The 21,679-nt window shown below is 42.9% G+C and overlaps 5 protein-coding genes and 2 non-coding genes across 12 annotated transcripts; 6 read left to right on the top strand and 1 right to left on the bottom strand.

Moving 5' to 3' along the window:
* Positions 1-583: 583 nt before the first annotated feature.
* LOC117134890 lies at positions 584-750 on the bottom strand. The gene has a single exon (XR_004458904.1). It is a non-coding gene; the product is annotated as a U1 spliceosomal RNA (small nuclear RNA).
* A 715-nt stretch (positions 751-1,465) lies between these two features.
* LOC117134889 lies at positions 1,466-1,631 on the top strand. Its single transcript, XR_004458903.1, has one exon. It is a non-coding gene; the product is annotated as a U1 spliceosomal RNA (small nuclear RNA).
* A 1,920-nt stretch (positions 1,632-3,551) lies between these two features.
* LOC108603546 (prosaposin) lies at positions 3,552-8,450 on the top strand. Its single transcript, XM_017992462.1, has 7 exons — positions 3,552-3,707; positions 3,842-3,935; positions 5,203-5,485; positions 5,544-7,344; positions 7,407-7,849; positions 7,904-8,045; positions 8,103-8,450. Exons 1-7 carry the CDS (start codon positions 3,659-3,661, stop codon positions 8,105-8,107), a joined length of 2,817 nt encoding a protein of 938 aa, XP_017847951.1. The 5' UTR covers positions 3,552-3,658; the 3' UTR covers positions 8,108-8,450.
* A 41-nt stretch (positions 8,451-8,491) lies between these two features.
* On the top strand, positions 8,492-10,219 carry LOC108603547 (fibrous sheath CABYR-binding protein). Its single transcript, XM_017992463.1, has 3 exons — positions 8,492-8,786; positions 8,836-8,924; positions 8,981-10,219. The coding sequence occupies exons 1-3, from the start codon at positions 8,515-8,517 to the stop codon at positions 9,850-9,852; spliced, it is 1,233 nt and encodes a 410-aa protein (XP_017847952.1). The 5' UTR covers positions 8,492-8,514; the 3' UTR covers positions 9,853-10,219.
* A 14-nt stretch (positions 10,220-10,233) lies between these two features.
* Positions 10,234-14,351, top strand: LOC108603543 (mediator of RNA polymerase II transcription subunit 15). 6 transcript variants are annotated; one of them, XM_017992459.1, is made up of 5 exons: positions 10,234-10,251; positions 11,424-12,000; positions 12,055-12,164; positions 12,239-12,601; positions 12,719-12,810. In XM_017992459.1, the coding sequence occupies exons 2-5, from the start codon at positions 11,439-11,441 to the stop codon at positions 12,722-12,724; spliced, it is 1,041 nt and encodes a 346-aa protein (XP_017847948.1). In that variant the 5' UTR covers positions 10,234-10,251; positions 11,424-11,438; the 3' UTR covers positions 12,725-12,810. The 6 variants fall into 6 exon arrangements, with proteins under 6 accessions (XP_017847948.1, XP_017847946.1, XP_017847947.1 ...); XM_017992457.1 differs by having other exon boundaries at positions 10,235-10,629; XM_017992458.1 differs by lacking the exon at positions 10,234-10,251 and adding an exon at positions 10,774-10,813.
* A 543-nt stretch (positions 14,352-14,894) lies between these two features.
* LOC108602006 (nuclear transcription factor Y subunit gamma) lies at positions 14,895-16,688 on the top strand. Its single transcript, XM_017990008.1, has one exon. The coding sequence runs from the start codon at positions 14,895-14,897 to the stop codon at positions 16,245-16,247; it is 1,353 nt and encodes a 450-aa protein (XP_017845497.1). The 3' UTR covers positions 16,248-16,688.
* Positions 16,689-17,914: 1,226 nt separating this feature from the next.
* On the top strand, positions 17,915-19,061 carry LOC108601405. The gene is made up of 3 exons (XM_017989304.1): positions 17,915-17,924; positions 17,999-18,219; positions 18,279-19,061. Exons 1-3 carry the CDS (start codon positions 17,915-17,917, stop codon positions 19,059-19,061), a joined length of 1,014 nt encoding a protein of 337 aa, XP_017844793.1.
* Positions 19,062-21,679: the final 2,618 nt, after the last annotated feature.

The raw sequence follows: 21,679 nt of genomic DNA, 5'->3' as shown, positions 1-21,679 counted from the left end.
CTATAATCATTTATGTTTTTTAACCTTCTCGCACATCGCTATGTGTATGCTATAAACGACTATAAACTGTGTTTTTATTTATGCTCACATCCGAGACATGTGGGTAATTATACCATCACGTTCGCATCATAAGTAAAGTCTTTGTCTATGACAAGGAAGTTGAAACTGGTCAGTGAATCGTTCTTTAATTAGACACAAATTAACAGCTACTCTAATAAAAAACGTCTATAAGCAAGTCATCATAGCATCAACACTTCTACTTCCATTTAAGACACTAATCCTGCAACAATCTGCAATGATCAACAACAATTTCTGGTGTGTGACGCAGTCAACACAATTATTAACAATCAACCTTGATCTTGGCAGACGAAGAAATAAACACAAAGAGCATAAATTGTTTGTTTACATCATACGCGCTTTTATTTATTATTATGCCAAATTGTAGGCGTATAATTTTTATATAACAAGCGAAATTTCAGTTTGATATGGTTTAAGACCAAATTTGTTTTGACAAAAGAAAGTTTTTCTTTTGGCCACAACTACTTAAATGCTATGTTATATTTTTAGAAATTTATTATTTAATTCGGGACGGCGCGAACGCTCTTCCCGGCTACCAAAAATTTACACGCACGTTAGTTATTCACATTAGGAATAATCGCAGAGGTCAACTCAGCCGAGGTGCAATGGCCAAGCCTCACTCCGGAGGAACCGCCTTCGTGATCACGGTTAACCTCTACGCCAGGTAAGTATGCTTTGCTCCGCTCGGGCATAGGATTGAGTATTCGAACATGCTAGAACAGGATGGGAATTATAAGCACAAGGAAAACAAACTCAAACTCTAAACTGCACAAGCAATAAAATAAAATAATATAAGGGTGCATGAAAAAAATTTCGTTGCAACTCCCTTAGAAATGTTTGCAACACAAATCGAAGTTAACACACTTAGAAAAAACAACGTTATGAAATTATCCAACATAAGTTGTTTGATGTTGATTTTTATATACATATGTATGTTTATATTTACATTTAATTATGAATTATTTAATGTGACAAATTAAAATACAATGCGACGTTGAGAAAAATAAATCAGTAATTAGCCTATCTTATCAAATACCAAACAATTTGGTTATTATGTGTACCTTTTGTATTTTATAGCGCTTACCCACGTTAGAATTAATTTTTATATTATATACATACATATATACAAAGTGCAATATGAACATACATATTTTTTTCTTAATGCATAAAAAGAAAGTACAAATTTTTATCTTTGCAGTCTCAACCCCGAGAATTCGTTTCGATTGCTGCTGTTGCTTAGGCGAGCACACACACATACATTAATACAAATGCAAACACAATCAGCTGGCTGTGCGCGTTCTGCTGCTTTCGCCTGCGCGTCCGTTGTAATTCCCAAGTAGTTCTAGCGCGAGAGCATTGTGAAGGTTGTTGCTGAGCGGAGCAAAGCATACTTACCTGGCGTAGAGGTTAACCGTGATCACGAAGGCGGTTCCTCCGGAGCGAGGCTTGGCCATTGCACCTCGGCTCAGTTGACCTTCTGCGATTATTCCTAATGTGAATAACTCGTGCGTGTAATTTTTGGTAGCCGGGAATGAGCGTTCGCGCCGTCCCGAATAAACTAATTCATTCTAAAATTAAATTATCACTAGAATTGCTGTTGCACTTGACCACTAAGCATTGGGTCAAAGCAGACTGGCCAAAAACATAATGCGGTTGTTATTCTAATTCAGCCGATTCTTCTTTCTGTGCCTTGTGCTTGAACTTGATCTTCTTGCGAGGCGGAAGAAGCTGTCTGGTTTGTTAACAGTTAATCTTCATGCTTTGTTTTTGTGTTATTGGTGCGGTTCCGTTGGCTTTAGCTTTATTATCATTAACAACAATTTGACTCACAAATATTGAATATTGTTGTTGCTGCTTTTGAATTTATTAACGTAAATTTTGTTTAACTCTATTCGCACAACCGCTAAACAGCCGCCGCAGCAGCAGCAGTAGCAACAGTTGCTGTTGGGCTAACTGGCAGCGATAAGGTCAAGTTCATTTCCGCATGGCTCTTAGCTCTTGGCCGCTGGGTGGTAATCGAAGCTAAAGAATGATTGCTAATGACTACCGTTTGGCACTCACTCTCTTGCTGCGGCGGTGAAGGAAGTTGCCCAAGAAATGAGTGGCATTAAAACAAATTTAACATTTGATAAAGTGTATGTGACGCATTTTATGTTTCGTTGTCTCATTACCTGGCTGCAATAGTAATTACGCACGTAATTAGGGTTACAAGCGTACGAGCAGCTCTTTCTCTCTGCTGGTGGCCAAATTTTATGTCACGCAGCCCCAACTTACAGAAATTCACTCTTAGGCAATTAACTGCCAGCGTGTGAACCTTAGTTTCGCTAAGATACTTTTCAGTTTTTCCAATTTTTGAACTTGAATTAAAGCTGAACGAACTTGTGCGTGGACGCCTAAAATCATTTGTTCTTAAGGCTGTCTCGGGCGTCATTCATTGTCAATGGTCAAGTGCACTTGCAATTTGCAATTAAGTCTGATAGAGAACCAAATACCAGGCTGGCAGCTGATAACCTTGGCCACTACACCGCGACCAGTTTCAAGTTTCCTTCGCCAGCGTTGACACAGATTATAGCCATATATTGCTTGGATTCGGAGACTTGTTGCATTTGGCATTTTAAACATTTTGGTTGCAAAGTCAAGCGCCGCGGCTATGACCAGACGACCTCGACTTTCAGCTGAGGTTTTTACACGGCTACACAGCTGGCGATTGAAAAATTCTTATACACTTGAAGTTCACATTAATTAGTAAATTGCATATAGATAGGCATCATATAAATATCAACAAAGTTTTTTGTTCTCACTATGCAAACAGATTTCAGTTAATTTGAATGAATTTTCCCAAGACGCCCCCACCATTCAACCAAGTCAGCTTCGACTCCAACACTTGCAGCCACATTAATCAAAGATTCAATTTGTTGTTGTTCATGTAATTACGGCATATCATATGCAAGCTTGTATATATTTAATATTTAGCCGCAATTTATAGTTCAAGTTCAGTCAATGGTTATTACATAAATTAAATATCACTTACAATGTATTATTATGTAAATAGACAAACAGGCGGCAATTTAACCATTAAATGTATAAAAGACAATTGAATATTTATTTTACATAGCTAATATTAATTAAATAAATAATAAAAATTGAATAATATAAAATAATAAAATAAAGCTAAGCTTTAAATAAAGTATTGCTGCGCCTGGGATTCGAACTCATGTTGTCTGTTTACTGTGCTCGTAAAAAACGTTTAGTCTTAAGTTTTGCTGACAAGGTGGCACCACCAGCAAACAATTTTCACCTGTATGGCAGCACTCTTTTTATTTTAAAGTATCGTTCGATAGCATCGATGTTTCAGCGAACAAGCAGAGTGTGACCGTTTTTTAAAACATACAGTATTACTTTTGTTTGTGTTTTGTGCATTTGGGCACATTGCTCAGTGAATAACAAAAGCAAAAGGAAAGCAACGAATTTTTCATTAATCATCTAAAATTCATTCGGTGCAGTTGCAGTAAAGTTGCAGTGCAAACAAAAAAAGTTTAATTTAAACAGGTGTTGTGCTTATCAAAAACAAAAACGTAAGATGCGCGGGACGGGCCTTGTGGCCACTTTGGCCGTGTTTGTTGTTTACGGTAAGTTCCGTATATGTTGACGTTGACTTATTGCGTATTTGTTTTTCCACAAGCAATCACGAATATATTTGATAACTAATATATACATATGTTTTTATATATGTTTGTCTACATATATATTGTGTGAATTGCAGGCGTTTGCGTTTCCTCCACGCCCATAACAGGGCAGAAGCAGCTGGGCTCTACCAAATGCACTTGGGGCCCATCCTACTGGTGTGACAATTTAAGGTAGGTGTACACTAGAACGCTCTGGAAAAACGCAGTGTCATCGATGAAAAATGCACAGACACCAATACATATGCACAGCTGAAAACAATATGTACGCAGTTATTAACCCGTTGCGCATTTTCCGTTGTTTCTTCAACGGTTCATTGTTTGGCCGCCGCCGCAGTCGCTGTCATAAGAAGTTTGATAAGACAAGCAGCAGCGGCCGCCGCCGCCATTATTGCTGTTTATGCCAGAGATAACCTTTGTTGTAGGCTTCTAACAGTTGCTCTAATTCCATTCCACTTTGCACTTATAATTCGCGTATTTGTGATTTGAGCGTTGTTTTTGTACACTTTGCTCTCTTGCTTAATCGTCTTTTGTGACTTTTTGCATCACGCGCCTTATGCTTTGTTTTCGTTTTAAATTCAATTAACAATAACGATTTCGGTTGACAAACTATATTGTTGTCCTTATTGTCATATTTAAAACGCTTAAGTTAGTCACTAGTATGACTAATGCATCCACTAATTAAAACCGCTCATTGGGTTTAGGAATGTCTTCAACTTAACTCTTTGTCACAAAAGCGAATTTACACTCAATCGCATAATCAGCAGCTGGCCTATCAACAAAAGCTGCCGATCTCTGAGTAATCGTAGCAACAACATACATACATTTGTTAATATTTATATGTGCATATATTTATGAAGCTCGAATGTCAGTTTGGCTGAATATAAAACTCGCAAATTTGAGACGACGCTAACAAGGTCCAATGACAAATTTTCCTTTTGTTTATCTCAATTTAATTTCATGGCTAAAATTTCTTTCAGTCAGCATTTAATTCCGTATAATCTAAACAAATAGTAGACGACTTCTTATCGAAGTTTGACTGTACGTATAGTAGCTAACATATTCGCACTTATCTTTGTATTTCCCTAATTTTGTTTATGTTGTTTAAGCAAATTAGCACATAATTGTGCTATGACTCTACACACAATTTAAATCAAATTCAATTTGTGCTTAAATTTTGTAAAAAGAATAAAACCAATAAGCCCAGATAAATGTCTGGTTTATATATTCAGCGGGTGCATTCAACTGCTGCACGCTACTGCTGCGAGGGTTGTCTGTTCATGGCTTGGACTCTGCTCTTTGCTGACGATTATGCATGCGGGTCATGTGAAGCGAGTTTTATGTTCTTTTTGCAAGCCCAGCAAATACTTAAGCTGCTGACTTATCACTTATTATTATTATTGAACATTTAATGAATGCAATTAATCTTTTACGCCGGCAGCAATTCCAAGGAGTGCAGAGCCACACGCCATTGCATACAGACAATTTGGGAGAAGCGTGCAGTGCCCGTTGACAATGACTCGATTTGTCAGATATGCAAGGATATGGTTACGCAGGCGCGCGATCAGCTGCGCAGCAACGAGACCGAGGAGGAACTGAAGGAGGTGTTTGAAGGCTCCTGCAAGCTTATACCCATTAAGCTGGTGCAAAAGGAATGCATTACAATGGCCGATAACTTTATACCCGAGCTGGTCGAGGCGCTGTCCTCGCAAATGAACCCAGATGTGAGCTGTGACAAATTATGCTTTAGAATTTAATTGTTATTAATTATTTAAATTACAGCAAGTATGCTCCGTTGCCGGTCTGTGCAATAGCGCCAAGATCGATGAGCTGCTGCGTCTGACCTACCAAGCAGCGCTCGACGGCACGCTGAAGGAAGAGCAGGTGGCTACGGATGAGGCCAAGCCTAAGCAAGAAACAGCAGTTGGACCATTGAAGCTGTCCTGCGGCAACTGCGATTTGCTGACGAAAAAGATGCAACAAAAGTTCCAGGCTACTGACCGCGATAACATGGTTGAGCAACTGTTGCATGTGTGCGGCGGTCTGTCCAGCTTCTCGGATGCCTGCGCCAGTATGGTGCTGACCTATTTCAATGAGATGTATGAGCATGTGAGCCAGCATTTGAACACTAATGGACTTTGCCATTTGTCTGGTGTTTGTGCTGCGCGCTATCATCAGCATGAGGAGGATGTTAAGGAAGTGGAGACGCTGACCACTTTGGATGGCGTCAGCGACGATATACCCTGTGCCTTGTGTGAGCAGCTGGTCAAGCATTTGCGTGATGTGCTCGTTGCCAACACCACCGAAACGGAGTTCAAGCAAGTACTCGAAGGTTTCTGCAAGCAGTCGCGTGGTTTCAAGGATGAATGCATCAGCATTGTGGAGCAATACTATCATGTCATCTACAGCACGTTGGTTAACAATCTGGATGCCAATGGCACCTGTTTCCTCATTGGTGTTTGCCCCAAGGGCTTGGATCTGGCCTTCAATAGGCCCATCATGCCGCTGCTGCCTGTGCTGGCTCCTGCCAAGATTGAGGTGACCATCAAGAAGCTGGGCGCTGATGAGCCCAAGTACAGCAAACAGGAAATCAACAACATGCAGCTGCCTATTGATCATCTGATGGGCGCTCAGAATCCCAGCCAGCTTGTGCAGGGCGGCGAGATGTGCACCATTTGCGAGTACCTGCTGCACTTCATACAGGAGTCACTAGCGACACCAGCAACCGATGATGAGATCAAGCATGTGGTGGAAAATGTTTGCGCTAAGCTGCCAAAGGGCGTTGCCGGTCAGTGCCGCAACTTTGTGGAAATGTATGGCGATGCAGTGATTGCGCTGCTTATACAGGGTCTGAATCCTCGCGAGGTTTGCCCCATGATGCAAATGTGCCCACACAACATTGAAAAGAAGGAGGATATTGAGATAGTGCATCCAGTGCCAATTTATGGTGATGAACAGGACAAACCCACTTGCCCACTCTGCTTGTTTGCTGTTGAGCAGGCGCAGGCCAAGATTCGCAACGACAAGTCCAAGGAGAATATCAAGCATGTGCTAGATGGTCTTTGCGGACATCTGCCTGCCAAGCTGCGCACCGAGTGCGTGGACTTTGTGGACACCTACTCCAATGAGCTGATTGATATGCTCATTACAGACTTCAAGCCGGAAGAGATTTGTGTGCAGCTGAAACTCTGCCCCAAGGCCAAGGACTATCTGGATGAGCTGGGCATTGCCTTGACAGGCACTGGCGAAGACAGTGACAGCGAGAGCGCCAATGAAATCGATTCAGGCGAGGATTCAGTTGAGATTGAATTTGCCAAGGACTATGCAGTCACACCCAACTGTCTGCTCTGCGAGGAAGTGATCAAGACTGTGGAGAAGAAGATTGGCAAGCATAGCACCAAGGCGGAGATTAAGGATGCTCTGGAACATTCGTGCGAGAAACTGAAGAAGCCACTGGCTCACAAATGTCATGCGTTTATTGACAAGCATGGCGATCAGATTGCTGATATCTTACTCAGAGAAATGGAGCCCAAGGTGATTTGCACTGAGCTTGGCATGTGCCTGGCCGGCGAGCAGGATGATTGTAAGTAAATAGCAAGTAACAGCTTGAAATGTTTTTTAATTAACTTAAATATTGCTCAATAGTGGAAATTGATGAAGCGATGAAATACGATGTAGTTGTTATGCCCAAGGACCCACCCACTTGTGTGCTGTGTGAATTCGTCATGACCAAGCTGGAGGCCGAGCTGCAAAACAAAACCGAACAGGATGACATCAAGAAGGCCATACGCAATGTATGCAATCATCTGCCCGCCACTGTGCGCAAGCAATGCGATTCATTTGTAGATGGCTACGCCTCGGCTATTATCAGTCTGATCAGCAAGGTGCCACCCAAGCAGGTGTGTCAGAAGCTGCAGCTCTGCTTCAGCCAGGCTGTCAACGATGAAGTTGTGGAGTGCGGCGTCTGCCATGGCGTCTCAAAGGCATTGCTGCCATATTTCCGCGCAACAACTGAGCACAGCGATGTGAGCGTGCAGGATATGATCTCCACGGCGTGCGAGAACTTGCCAGCCAAGTACTACAGTATTGTAAGTTAATTACTGCTTAACATTGTTGCGCATATTAATGTTTATTTGTTGCAGTGCTCGGAAATGATCTCTATCTATGGCATTAGCATTAAGAATTTGGCAGCACATGCCTATATGGATCAATCGCATGTCTGTGCCGAGATTGGCAAGTGTTTCGACACTGAGAAATCCGCGCTAGCCTTTGCCAGAATAACGGGTAAGTTGCTGCCTTCACACAACTCTAATTCATTAACTCACATTTTATTTATTGCAGCTTAAGTAGCAACGCGACTTGTGATGTGGGATGAGCGTGCAGGAGCATGACGGACGCGCTCTATAAATAAAAGCATATACTACATTACTATCTGATAGCATTCTTAAATCCATTGTGACTGTAAATTATCGAAATCTATGAACTTAACTGCTCTGCACTTTTTTGATTTTTGTTTATTTTCTATATGCGGTAAATTCGTTTAAACCAAATATCGTGATAATTTTTAGATAAAAACGAAACTCAAATTGATTGATTTTTGTAAGTGCACGCGAACGGTCTTAAAAAAAAGATAAACTAAACATAAGCTGTAATTATACCGAACATACAATATATAATTATTAAAACATAGTAGTTGTTTAACTATATATATAATATAGTGCGAGATTAGCAGCTCCTATATATTTCATACAAGATGTTTCAGGATTCGCTGCTGATTATTAAGCCTGATTATTTGCATAAGCGTCGGCCTGTGCTGCTAAAGCTGCTGGCCTCTGGATTTCAACTACAGGGCAGTCGTAAACTGAATTTCTCACCCGAGCTGGCCGCCGAATTCTACTCCGAGTATGCAGAAGAAAAGGGCTTTATGCTGGAGGTTATACTGCTGTCCAAGGGCATATCGGAAGCTTTTATAGTAACCAAAGTGAATGGAGTGCAAGATTTGCTTAATATTATGATTTGCTACTTGTAAGTTGCTGCACTAAAATGTTTGGTTAGGCTAACTACTGCTCCATAGTGGCTCTTCTTCGGAGCTGGAACGCAATATACATGTCACCAAGCATCCGGATAGCGTTGCACGCGAAATTACTTTTATCTTTCCCAACTGTAAGTCAAAGTAAAACACAATTTTATGCTTTACTGCATTTGCGTTTATTTTATAGATATACATGAGCCTATTCCACTGTTTGATCGCAATCGCTTCTGCAATCGTCCCATGCTCAAGCCGCTTCTATCGGAGATCTATGACATTTTGCAGAATGTGGATTGCAGCCAGGAGGACTGGAAAGTGCGTGTTGCTGACTATATGGTGCGCAGTAATCCTGCCATGCCGCTTATTACCAATCAGTGTCTGCTGAATCCGGACATAAGCATGCAGGAGAAGTCGCAGCAGACAATTATGACCTACAAGTCGCCGGATAAGGCAGCGCAGCCTAAAGCAAAGACCAAGAGCGAAAGCACCAGCTCCATGATATCGAGCAGCTCGCCACACTCTTCGCTGCTGATGACCTCATCCTCTTGTGTTACCTGTGGCGGCTTCGATCACAGCGAGCCTTGCATCTCCGAGCTGGATCTGACCAAGCGCGTCGAACCGCAAAGCGATGAGCCCATATGCGAGGATGAAGAAATTATTTGGAAGGAGATTATTGTATACGAAGAAGAAGCAGCTGAGGAAGAGGAGGATCAACAGCTGCCAAAGATAGGTTGGGAGGATGAGCATGGCCCCGAGATTGAGCATGAAAGATCAATATCGAACGAGTCTGAGATAGAGGAACGTATAGAACAAGTAGCAGATTTGGAGGAAGCAGAACCTGCTGCTGCGGCAGAACCAGCTGCAGCGGAGGCTGCGCCGGCAGAAGCACCAGCGCCAGCTCCAGAGCCAGTTGCAGCACCAGAGCCTGCACCACCAGCTGCTGAAGAGCCAGCTCCACCACCACCACCACCAGCTGAAGAGCCTGCTCCGCCAGCGGCTGAGGAGCCACCCGCAGAGCCCGAAGCTGAGCCTGCCGCCGCAGAGGAGGCGCAGGCTGACTAGAAGGCTTTACCTGTTGCCCGCCAGTTTAAGTTTGATTCTTTTTTGTTTGCTGTTTACTTTTAGCTGAAAAAAAAATTGTATGTGTATAATAGACAAACAGGAAGGCTACCCCACCACAGTGGGGGAGGATGCATTGCGCATTTGCTTGTGGTAGGCAACGAGGTAGCCGCAGATACTTTTCACTCATGCACACTTTACACTCACAACAAATCTCAGCGTGTGCAGCTGGCACATTCAGACAGAACGTAATCCTATCCATGGCACAATAAACAGGCAAAGTGCACAAGTCAAATGCGTTTTGTTGCTTGGATAGATAGTTAAGGATGTGGGAGCTCAAGCACCTGTGCGAATGGCGGGAATGGGCAAACACGCTGAGCTTGGACCAGCATTCACTTTCAGGTGAGTGAACTATGCCGAGCCGAGTGTCATTGCCAATGTTGCAATGCTGTTGCGTTTCAATGCCAAAGCGTTCCAAGCAAGCCAGCAACCAACCACCATCAACAAAGCAGCAGCGAGAGTGAGTGAGAGCCCGAAAGCTCGATGACGGCCAGAACGCCGCTTGGTATGCAATGCTTGTTGGGTTGTGCTGCTTCCGCTTGTAGCTCTCACTCAAGCTCAGGCGCTCTAGTATCTGTCTGTTGTTCCTGTTTCTCGTTTCTCGCGTTCTCAATTCGACTCAAAGCGCTGCCGCCGACAGAACTCAGAGCCCAGAGTTGACTCCAAATCAGTTTCGCAATACATACACAAACAAAAGGCGCTGGACTGCGGCTCGAGGAAGTAAGCGGCTACGCTAACAGCTTAATTCGTATATAAGAAATACATACAGTTCAACGTCACACATACATATATGTAAATTCTCAACTAATTGTGCGCTGCAGAAAAAAATACACAAACGCCAGAGAACTAATATATTGTATATATCGCTTAAAGCAACGGCTGTTTTTATTGATTTTCAATTGTGGTAAGCGCACGGCAAAACAAATGCGAAAAAATATATAAAGCAAAAGTGTTATAAGAACGAAGCGAAGGCAATGAAAATGTCAATAGCGTGTATGGTGTGGGAACCGAAGCAGGTTCATGGTTATTACAACTTAAATATTGCTAACGAAAATTATAAAAAATGCATACAAAGTGAAAGGTGCAGGTGCTCTCAATGCGCTGTGTGTAAACAACGCGATTTTTTCTCGCGTAAAAATATTGTGCAAAAGTTTTTAGGCGCTTAAAATAAAATTCGAGCAGACACGGAAAACCCTCAAACCAGCAAAACGCCGCCAAAGCAAAAAGCAGCACACGGCCGGCATACACACTCACACACACATACACAGGCGAGCACAGTTCAGGTTCAATCAAAGGCAAAGGCAAAGCCACAGCCACAGCCAAGCGCTGCCAAGTTGTAGCAAAAAAGCTCAAGTCGCAAAATTTTGCGCAAGGGCAGGCCGATTTGAGTGTTTTCCGTTTTCCGCTTCATGTGGGGGTGGCTCAGCAGGAAATTTCGCAACACTTGTGTGTCGTTTAGGGGTGGCAAACGAATTGGAATGAAACAAGCGTTTCGTTTTTTTCTTTCCACGCAGGACGGCACCGTTAACATGGACAAGATGACGGTGGCCCAGAAGAACGCATATCTGGAGGCGCACATGGCCGTGCAGCAGCAAATGGCACAGGCCGCCATACAGTTCAAGCAGCAGCAGCAACAGAGCTCACCCACAGCCAATAATAATAATAATAATCAGAACAACATGCAACAGCAGCAGCAACAACAACAACAACAACAGCAGCAGCAACAACAACAGCAGCAGCAACAACAGCAACACCAGCAGCAACAGCAGCAGCAGCACTATGCAGCCACCATTAAAGTACCACAGATAAGTTCCTCCAGTTCAACGGGTGGCGCTGCAGTTGCTGCGGGTGAAAGCACGTTCACTGTGCCGGACGACGGCATGGGCTTTGAGGGCGGCGTGCGCGTGCTGCAGAGTCTGGGCAGCTGGTCGGCGGCGGAGCAACTCACCTACAACATACCCAAACCTAATCTCATACCATTTACCGAGCCCTACGTGGAGGGCGGCTCCATGCATCCGGCCAGTCGGCTCAAGGCGTTGCAACAGGTGCAGCAGGCCAGCTCGGGCGTGCGCAAGACGAATCCCTCAAAGAGTAAGTAACCAGAATATGAGCATATGAACTTCATTTAATAAATTGCTGTTGCAGCCACCAATAAAGCGTTTGAATGCACTGTCTGCGGCAAGGGGCTGGCACGCAAGGATAAGCTGACCATACACATGCGCATCCACACTGGCGAGAAGCCCTATATTTGTGAAGTATAAGCTGACCTTGCATCTCCAACATCCGCACAAGAACAGAAACTAACCTACACTCTTTTGTTTGGATGCAGGTCTGCAACAAAGCATTCGCTCGACGGGACAAGCTTGTCATACATATGAACAAGTTTAAGCATGTGACACCCACGAACATTGCGCCGCTTGGCAAGCGCTTGAACAACATGGTGAAAAAGAAGGAGCAGCCCGATCCGCCGCCAGAGGACAACAAGCAGAGTCTCGAGCTCCAGCTGCAGCAGCAAGCCGTCCAGGTGGCTGCTCAGAATATAATTGTGCAATCGGCGCAGGGCGCGCCAACGGCAATTCCGGGCATCATCATACCGCACCATCAGCAACAGTTGTCGTGGACGTGTGAGTTGTGTGGTCGCATGTTCTCGAGTCGAGACGAGTGGTCCATTCATGCCAAGAGTCATCTGGAGGTGAGCAAATGTCGGTTGAGCCTCCCGGCCAGCGGGGCCTAGGGCAGTGCGAGCTCATTGAGTGTGTGTTTGTAGCTTGAGTGGCGCTAAACCTGGCTCTATCCTTAATCCTTACAGTATTGACAACAGGAACGGTTAGTCGTAGAGTCCACAAAACCGGCGGCCGCAATTGCTAAGAGCAATGGCGGCGGCAGCAGCAGCAGCAACAGCAACAATCGCGGCTATCAAGTAGATGCAAACCAAAACCAAATACAGAACAGCAACAACACCAGCAGCAGCAGCAACAACAACAACAAGATCATCATACAAAATCAAATGATACTCAACGCCAACGGGCAACCGCAGCAGCAGCAGCAACATGTTGTTGTAAGCAAAAAAGCAAGCAGAAAGCAACAGCAGCAACAACAACAACAACAACTTCAGCACCAGCAACCAGCACAGACCAGCGCGCCTATGTACAACAACAACAACTGCGGCACTCAGCAACAGGCACAAGAAGTAACTAACTTTAACAACAACAACATCAACAGCTACAACATGAACAACTTCAACACGAATAAAAAAATACAACAACACGCATAAGCACACGTCAAATAATAATTTTGCCACTTTCATTGCAATTGTTTATTTGTATTGTTTGTATCTGTATCCCTTCTCCTTCATCCCTTCTCCGCGCAGGTGTCGGTGCCCGTGTCGCACATCATTGCCAACTCACCGACAGCAGCCACCTATATGCAGGCCCAGCTCAGCGGGCTGCACACCAATGGCAACACAACGGTTGGTGTCGTCGATGCCGGCAACATGAATATGCCCATTGTCACCTACAATGGCAATCAGTATTGTGTAATAACGCGCGCCCCGGAATCGGATGCCATGCAGAAGCAGTTGGATTATGGCCAGGCGGCTACCACCACGAACATCATCGTGATGTCGCCAATGTTGCCCACGCAGCAGCAGCAGCAACAACAACAGCAGCAACAGCAGCTGCAGCAGCAGCAACCAAATTGAGTCTGCGCTTAATGAGGCGGCAAGTTGGGACTTGATAAGCTTGCTTTTGCTCGAACGGCTAACGACAGTTAATGGCAGCTTGGCAGCAATGGGAGAAAGGCAATACAATTGGCCAATGAATGAAAGTGCGCCTGCCTCAGGAGCAGCAATCACCGCCAATATACCGCTATAAAATACAAATTGTAAATAAAGTTTTTAAAAAACTTATAAAACTTATAAAAAAAAAGAAATGAAAACGAAAGTCACAAAGAAATTTAAGCATGTGTATGTTAACTTTAAGCCATTTTACATTTAATCCAAAACAATATGCCAGCCTATAAAGCAAAATGTTTTCGAATAAGTTTTGCATGCAATGCTTCTTGAATTAATTTCATTCTAAAAACCCAACGTATTCATAACTTGCATTAACTATGTAGTCTAAGTAATTTTACATATCCACTAAAGAAAACAAAATAAATACAGCAGCCATAACACTGAGATAAGTTTTGTCGCAAGTATTTGAGTTAGATAATAAACAGCAATATATATGTGTTGTGTATTGTACTTGTAAAATAGTATGCGTTTTGTTTATTTATAAATGTGCTAACAAACCATAACAAACAAATGTAACTCAAAGCAAAAAACAAACAAACAAAACAAAGAATATGTCTTAATATAAGTAAGTAGTTGGGTAGTTTACTTCAAAGATATTCCATGCTACCAAAAGTGAAAAATAAAATTTAATAAATTTCAAAAAATACAAGTATGCTAACCTTTTTCAAAACACACACACACACACTTAATTGGCAGCTGTTCTCACTTGTTTTGGCAATGTTCTTGCCAAAAACCACTCTGAGCCACTTCAAGCTGTAGGCTCAATTAATAAGACAACTTGTCGGCATTAGGTTATAAAGTTTATCTCTCTTATTTTGTTTTTTTGGAAGCTTTATAATTTTGGTCACTGCAGTGCTCACGAAAAACAACTTTTCGTACGCTGACCGCGCACCAAATGGAAAAATGCGGTCGTTAGTTGACCTTAAATGGAAACTCGTTAGCTGAGCAGTCGCTGTCGGCGTTAGCGGCGCAGTTAGCGTCGCAGCTGCAAATAAATTTATACAACAGACTAAATACTCGTATTTTAAGTTTATTTTTTTTTTGCGCAAGAATTGCAAATTAGTTAAGCTTATAGCGACAGCGACGCCGACTTGAACGCCTACAACTATTGCCAGCTGTTGTGTTCTTCAAGTGAGTCTGGAGTTCAGTTCGTGTTGGCAGTTGTTGCTGATCAGATCAGAGACAACGCGAGATGCTGAATGGCAAGTTCTATACGGGCCTGCCGCCCAAGATGGTGGAGCGACAAGGCGGCGTTGGACGCAATCGCCAGGAATCTCATTTCTTCTGGCCAGATGATTCTCAAAAGTCAAGTGCAACAGAGACGCGCGTGCAACGTCGCAACAGCTTGCAGCTGGAGTCGAAGCCAGCGCCCATAAAGTCAACAATGCAGCTAGAGCCAAGTTCAGCTGATGTGGATACACGTCAAATGTTTCACAAGGAGTTTGCCAAATCCTCCATACAGTTCTACGACAATCTGCAGCCGAACAGCAACAACAACAGTCGCCAGCGCTTTCTGAACAGAGCACGCCGTGAAGTGACGCCCAAGCTGACAGCTGTGGACTCGCCACGCAGTCCAACGCCGCCCAAGCAAGCAGCACCCAGTCTAAGTCGTTGCAAGCAGGCGTATAGCTCCACCATACAGTTCTACGACTATGACAATGAAGCAGACAATAGGCGTGCCACGCCCAAATTGGACATGAACAACAAGCGCGAAATGGAGCTGAATCTAAAGAACAGTCCCAAGCTGCAAGTGAAGCATAATGTGCGACATCTAAGTGTAGAACGCGAACTGCCAATCGTCACCAAGAAGCCGCTTAATGATGCGGATCAGCTGCGTCAAGTGCTGCCCAAGCGCATACTCAAGGCACAGCGTGCGGAGCCTGTGCTGGAGGATCACTTTGATGATTATATGCAGAAGAGCATGCGTCAGCTGCAACTGCGCAATGCTGCGCCCTATAAAAAGCATGTGACCTACAATGAGCAGGCCGCGGAATATGCTTATTACGATGATGAACTGGAGCCGCCGCCGCCGCCACAGCACGAGAGCAACAGCCAGCTCAGATTGCCAAATATGCGCACAGGAAGTGGCCAACAACAAAGGCAGCAACCACTGCCTTTTATGGAAGTTGCTCGCAGTCGCAGTCTCAACAATATAAAATCATTAAATAACTATAATAAAAATAGTCATAATAATTATGGCAACAACAATCACTACATTAACGACAGCAACAACAACAACAGCAGCAGCAACACTTATTTACGGAAAAGCTTACCCAAACTGCCAGAGCCCAGAACGCTGAGAACACAACGCTACGATATTGATGACACACCAGCAATAGCAACAGCAACAGTTGGCGCTGCGACTGAGGCGACAATATTGGAGCAGCAACAGCCCTCTGACCCACGCAAGCACCTGCGCAGCAGCCTCTGCTTTAATGGCGACGCATTGGTTGTGAATGTGGGTGCTGCGCAGTCGACGTCGGCCGCAGCGCTAGCACGACGCAGCTCGGCCGGGCAGCGCATAAATGTTGGCTTGCCAGATTGAAAATAAATCAAAGCTGTTGTTGCTTTTGAATGCAATGCGACGCTTGCTGCGACGCTGGCAGCAACTTGTATTAGAAAAAAAAACACATGCATATTGTCTGCGTGCGTGTTTTGTATTTGTTTATTGCTGTTGGCAGCACCCACAACACACTAATGACAGCAACAACAACGTCGACGACGCTAATAATCTTTGCCTAATATGAGCGCAAGAATCAAAGTCAAAAGTTAATGTTTGCATAAATCACAAAGTTGTTGTTGCTCGCTTGCTGATGAATATTATGATAAGTTAAGTTATACAAAATGTAAAAAAAACTAACTTATACTAACTTGATTTTAATCTACACAGCTTAACTTGATGATTTTATTAAAGCAGCTGCCGGCCTGCCTGCCTGTACTCTCTATAATATGATACAGCAAATTAAATAGATTCGGCTAATATAAAATGGACTATAATGTCTTTTAATGTGGCACTGCTGAAGGCAGTCAGGGTTTGGCCTTTCACCAAATTGGTTAAATCATTTCACCAATAACGGAACTGAGTTTTGGACAAGTCGATTGTCGATTGTGCAGCAGCAACGCCTTTCTGTTGTTGCTGCTGCAACTAATTGCGGCAAAAACAAGTTGAACTTGAGCTTGACCTTGGCGTTAAGCGTCGAGGCAGTTTAAATCGAATTAAATTAAATTGCCTGCAATTGTATAATTATGCATGCATCAGTGGCAACAACAGCAACAACTTGATGTTGCAGCCAAAGTTAATTAGTGGCATGCATTTAATTGCGCGTGCAGCTTGCAGCTAGCAACTTGCACCAAAAATGCCAGAGACAGTTGACAGGATAAGCGTTAGCTGCTAGCTTATAACGGATGTTATGCAAGCACAATTTCCGATGACACAAGCGCCACACAACATATCTTCCGCATTTGGCCGCATCCTGGCCCGTAGAAAGTAGTACAAGCATGCACTGCTCGGCCAAAAAGGCCAAGAGGCACAAACATGTTGCAGCTGCAACATTGTATTTCCTGTCTGCGTTGAACCTGAACTTCAGCTGATCATGACGACAACAAAATAAAGAAAAAAGCTGCACAAGTGGCAGCAACAAGTTTGTTTATTAGGTAACACACATCATGGCATCTTTATAGTTAGTTGGCTAACTAAAGACCACAAGTTGAGATATGCAGATAGGCGGCACTAGCGCGCTCTCACTTTAATTCATTCAGCGCTTTAAAAGAATTACAAATTATGGCCAAGCAACAACATTATTTATGCCGCGTGCTCTATTTCCTACTACGAATGTAAATGAAAATGAAAATGGAAATGGAAATGCAAATGTAGCTGCCCCAACCTCAGCGCTGTTGCTGCCACTGCGTAAAACGTGCCGCGGCGGCCACTTGCAGATATCAATCGCTTGGCGCTCTTCGTCTTAGGCAGGTTGCAAAACACGTTAGTACAAAGACCAAAGACCAGTCAGTGGCAGTGGCGCGTTAGAGTAGCAAGGAAGCTGGCATAAAACTGTTGCGTCCATTGCAACAACTTTCAGTTTCATCTGTGCCACGCGGCAACTCAAGACGTGCTCCGCGCTAAGATATTATCAAATACATGCAGTAAATGTACAAAGACTTTTAGTGCAGTGCCAGCTTAATTTACATATAAAACACACACACACATACAAAATGCGATTGTGTTGGCATGTAAGCATTGCTCATCGTGTGGCTTTAACTTTAATTGCTTAGGCTTTTGTTTATAGCTCTTGGCAGTGCTGCTGTTGCTAATCTCCTGCACCACAGGCATGCGCGCGCCTCGTTCCTTTCATAGACGCAGTCGCAGCTATTTCAGCTCAGTGGGTCCGCCTGATGCAGTGCGTCTAATAGCGAAAGGACCAGCTGGCTATCGCTCTGATCTGCAGACCAATGAAAGCAAGCGACGCGAAGTGAGCTCCAAATACGCCAAGAAAACGCATTACAGGCCTTACAATTCGGTCTGTAGCAGCGGCTTTGACTTAGAGTGCAACTAACAACAACATTTTGTTTCTAGGAGGAGGATGACTACTCCAGCGAGCGCTACTCCTCGGCCGAATACAGCGGTGAAGCGCCGCAGGACAGTCGCGAGTACACCATTGGCACACAGATACGTGTGCAGCATCCCATTACGATACCCAAAAAGGCCAGCTCCAGCTCTAACTATGCCAAGCCGCCCAAGTATGTAACAGCCGTGCCTTACAAAAGCGCCGTGTCCACTGTTTACGGCGGCGACTTTAGCTCTGGCGAGGAGCGCGCACCAGCGCCACCGCCAAGTCCGCCAAAGCGCTCTAAGTGGACACAGCCTCAGTACGCTGCTGAGCCAGATCCGTTTCATTTAGTGCCGCCGCCCAAGACCACAGCGGCTAGCAGCAATCATGCCTATAGAGTCTTTGAGCCCGATCATGATGACTATGAAGTGCCTAGGCCCACACGCCCAAAGAATTACGAGCGCTACAAGACTGTTGCTTCGAAGAAACAGATCGAGGCTTATCTGGAAGATCAGCAGAAGCTGCTGGATGAAGCCATACAGCGGCAGCTGCTTAACAATCCCAAGCTCAAAAAGTTCTTGAAGAACGACTCACAAGAGTCGCGCCCTGACTTGGACTTGGAAGACTTTGAAACATTTCCGCCCAACTTTAACGCGGGCAACAGCTTCAATGCTGAGCACACGCATCTGCAGCCGCCCAAGGGCAGTCGACCTCATCGACGACCAGGCCTAGAGCTCAAGCGTTCACCCAAAACGCATATCTTGAAACCCAAAAGAAAATACAGATCGACTGCCTTAGTAATCAATGTTTAAGCCAGAGCGCTCATGTCGTAACTGCTGACTAATTTAACTATCTAATTGTTAATATACTTTGTATGTATGTATGTTAATTGTATGGCTTTAAGTGCTGTAAATATATATAGCAAACTTTTTATTTTAAAAACAAACTGTCGGTTGTTGTCTTTGCTAAACGAGCGCAGCGCCATCTACTGGCTTAACAAACACATCGAACAAATAACCACCGCTACAGCATTTTAAACTTTAAAATTCAATCAAAATTAAGTTGTAATCAAATAAGGTTAACATCAAAAACTAAAGAACATTTTGTTGTGTTATATCACAAAATTTGTCTTGTTTGCTTACTATTTTGTTCATAACTTCGTCAAATAATTTTTGTATTTTACATATTTCGGCTCATTTTAATTGTGCTTTCCACGCAAAACATAAGGACGTATAAAACAAATAGATCGAATTTTTATTAGCTGAGTTATAGCTTTGCAAAGTTTGAAATTAAGCAAAAAGTAGCTCTTTGGCATTGAATTTATTGCCATAACTTTGTCAAAACAGTTTTTTTATTGATCAAACTTAACAACATATGTTTCTTTACAATCTCATGATTAAATTAAGCCAAGCCACTTTTCAGTCCGATTTTTTTTGGCTCAGATATAGCTTCTCAAAGTTAAAAAGTGATAAGAAATGAAGTCGGCATCATTTTTGGGGTGACATCACGTTTTTTGCCAAAATACGAAAATCAAACTTCAAATTTTGAATGCAGTTTTTATTTGTATGCATCTCAGAGTTAATGGTAGGAACTCCTAAAATCGGACGCGCATTCGCTGAGTTACGACTTTTAAGCTTAAACAAGGCATAACCGTTATTTGGTATTGCATGTAACATTCTTTTGTTATTGATGTAACTATTTGTTCCTCCAGTTGAGAGCGGCGTTCGCAGCTGTCTGCCAATGAGAAATTACTTACCTTACTTACCCTGTCTATCCACCATACTTACCTATCATCCAATCATTACCCAATTCAAATTGAACCGTTACATTCAACTTGAACTTAGTTTTTTTCATAATTAGATTTTATTAAGATTATTTATGTGTTGTACATAAAACAAACAAAGGTTGTAATGTACATCAACAATCAAAGCAACGTTTTGTTGTTAACGTTCATCGCAATCTTGGATTGTTCATGCACACAACGAACAACATTTGGTTGCTGATGTACAAGCAAGCAACCATTGGTTGTTGATGTACAAAACAAACAACCTTAGATTGCTTATGTACAAAATCAACCTTTGGTTGTTGATGTATAAAACTAGGAATCTTTGGTTGCTGATGTACAAAACTAGCAATCTTTGGTTGTTGATGTATAAACAATAACCTTAGGTTGCCGATGTACAATACAAAATAAACAACTTTTGGTTGTTGATGTACAAACAGACAACTTTTGGTTGCTGATGAACAAACAGACAACTTTTGGTTCCTGATGAACAATCTAAAGTTTAAACAACGCAATATATTATTATTGATGTAACTCTATTTGTAACAAGAGCATGTTAACTGAATTCAATTTGTTATAAGGCATCTCACAAGTCTAAACTTTTAAATCAAACGCCAACTCGCTGAGTTACAGGATGCTGTCATGTTTTGCTCACTCTTTTGTTCATAAAATCGCTAAATCTCATGTTTAGCTTTTATATATTTATGTACTTTTAATTATGATTGCTGCGCAAACATAACGTGGCATGAAACAGCCCAATCCGATTTGATTTCGTTTTTCAAAGCTTGAAGTCCAAACATAATTGATTGGGAGTTGATTTTGACATAACTATGTCATAATAATTCTTTAGATAATCAAATAAAACGGAATATATTTGCAAAACGCTTCGAAATAAATACGAAACAGAGCTGGCCACGCGATTGCCACAATGGCAATTATAACAAGAGCAAAAACAAATTGATTTTCCTAATTGACTATACTGTTTCAACAGGTTTGCGATTGCTGGAGCCACAACAAAATCAACCTTGAAAGTACTAAATGCGAAAGAATGTGAGCAGCAAAGGTGCGAGAGTAACAACAGCAAAAGCAACAGCTGTTAAATCATGGCTAAGAGGGGAGAATTGCGGCTAATATGATATTGAGCAAAAATATTAGTGTAAGATTTATGAACCGCAAGGCAAAAAGTTACAGTAAAACTAGCGAAGCGTGCAAATCGAATTGCAAATTAATAAATTCTGCATTAAGCTAAGCTTATGCCACATGCCGCACTTCAAATCGCGCTTTGGGCTCAGTGGGTGTGGGAGGACATGCCAAAGTTGATTTCATTTTCATTGGAATTCAGTTAAGTCTGTTGTTTGTTAGATTTTGCACAATAAAGAAACCAGTTTGATGTCTTTCCTTGTTTGTTACATAGAATTCAACTAAAGTCCGTATGGAAACTTGTTTGTGCCTGCGCATGAATGTACATGTGTGTGTGTGTGTGTGAAAATTATGTACATACAACGAAAGTGTGTTATGCAAGCAGCATGAGGGCGTCTACCGCACAAGGTGTTTGGCTAAATTAAGCGTGGATATAACAAAGAAAAAACTAATTTAATGAATTTCAAAATTGCAACTTAATGCGAGAGTTCATAATGTATTGCTTCA

Source organism: Drosophila busckii, chromosome 3R (genome assembly GCF_011750605.1).
Source record: "Drosophila busckii strain San Diego stock center, stock number 13000-0081.31 chromosome 3R, ASM1175060v1, whole genome shotgun sequence".
NCBI lineage: Eukaryota > Metazoa > Arthropoda > Insecta > Diptera > Drosophilidae > Drosophila > Drosophila busckii.
The sequence above is the reverse complement of the archived record's forward strand: the minus strand, read 5'-3'. Positions and strand labels throughout refer to the sequence as shown.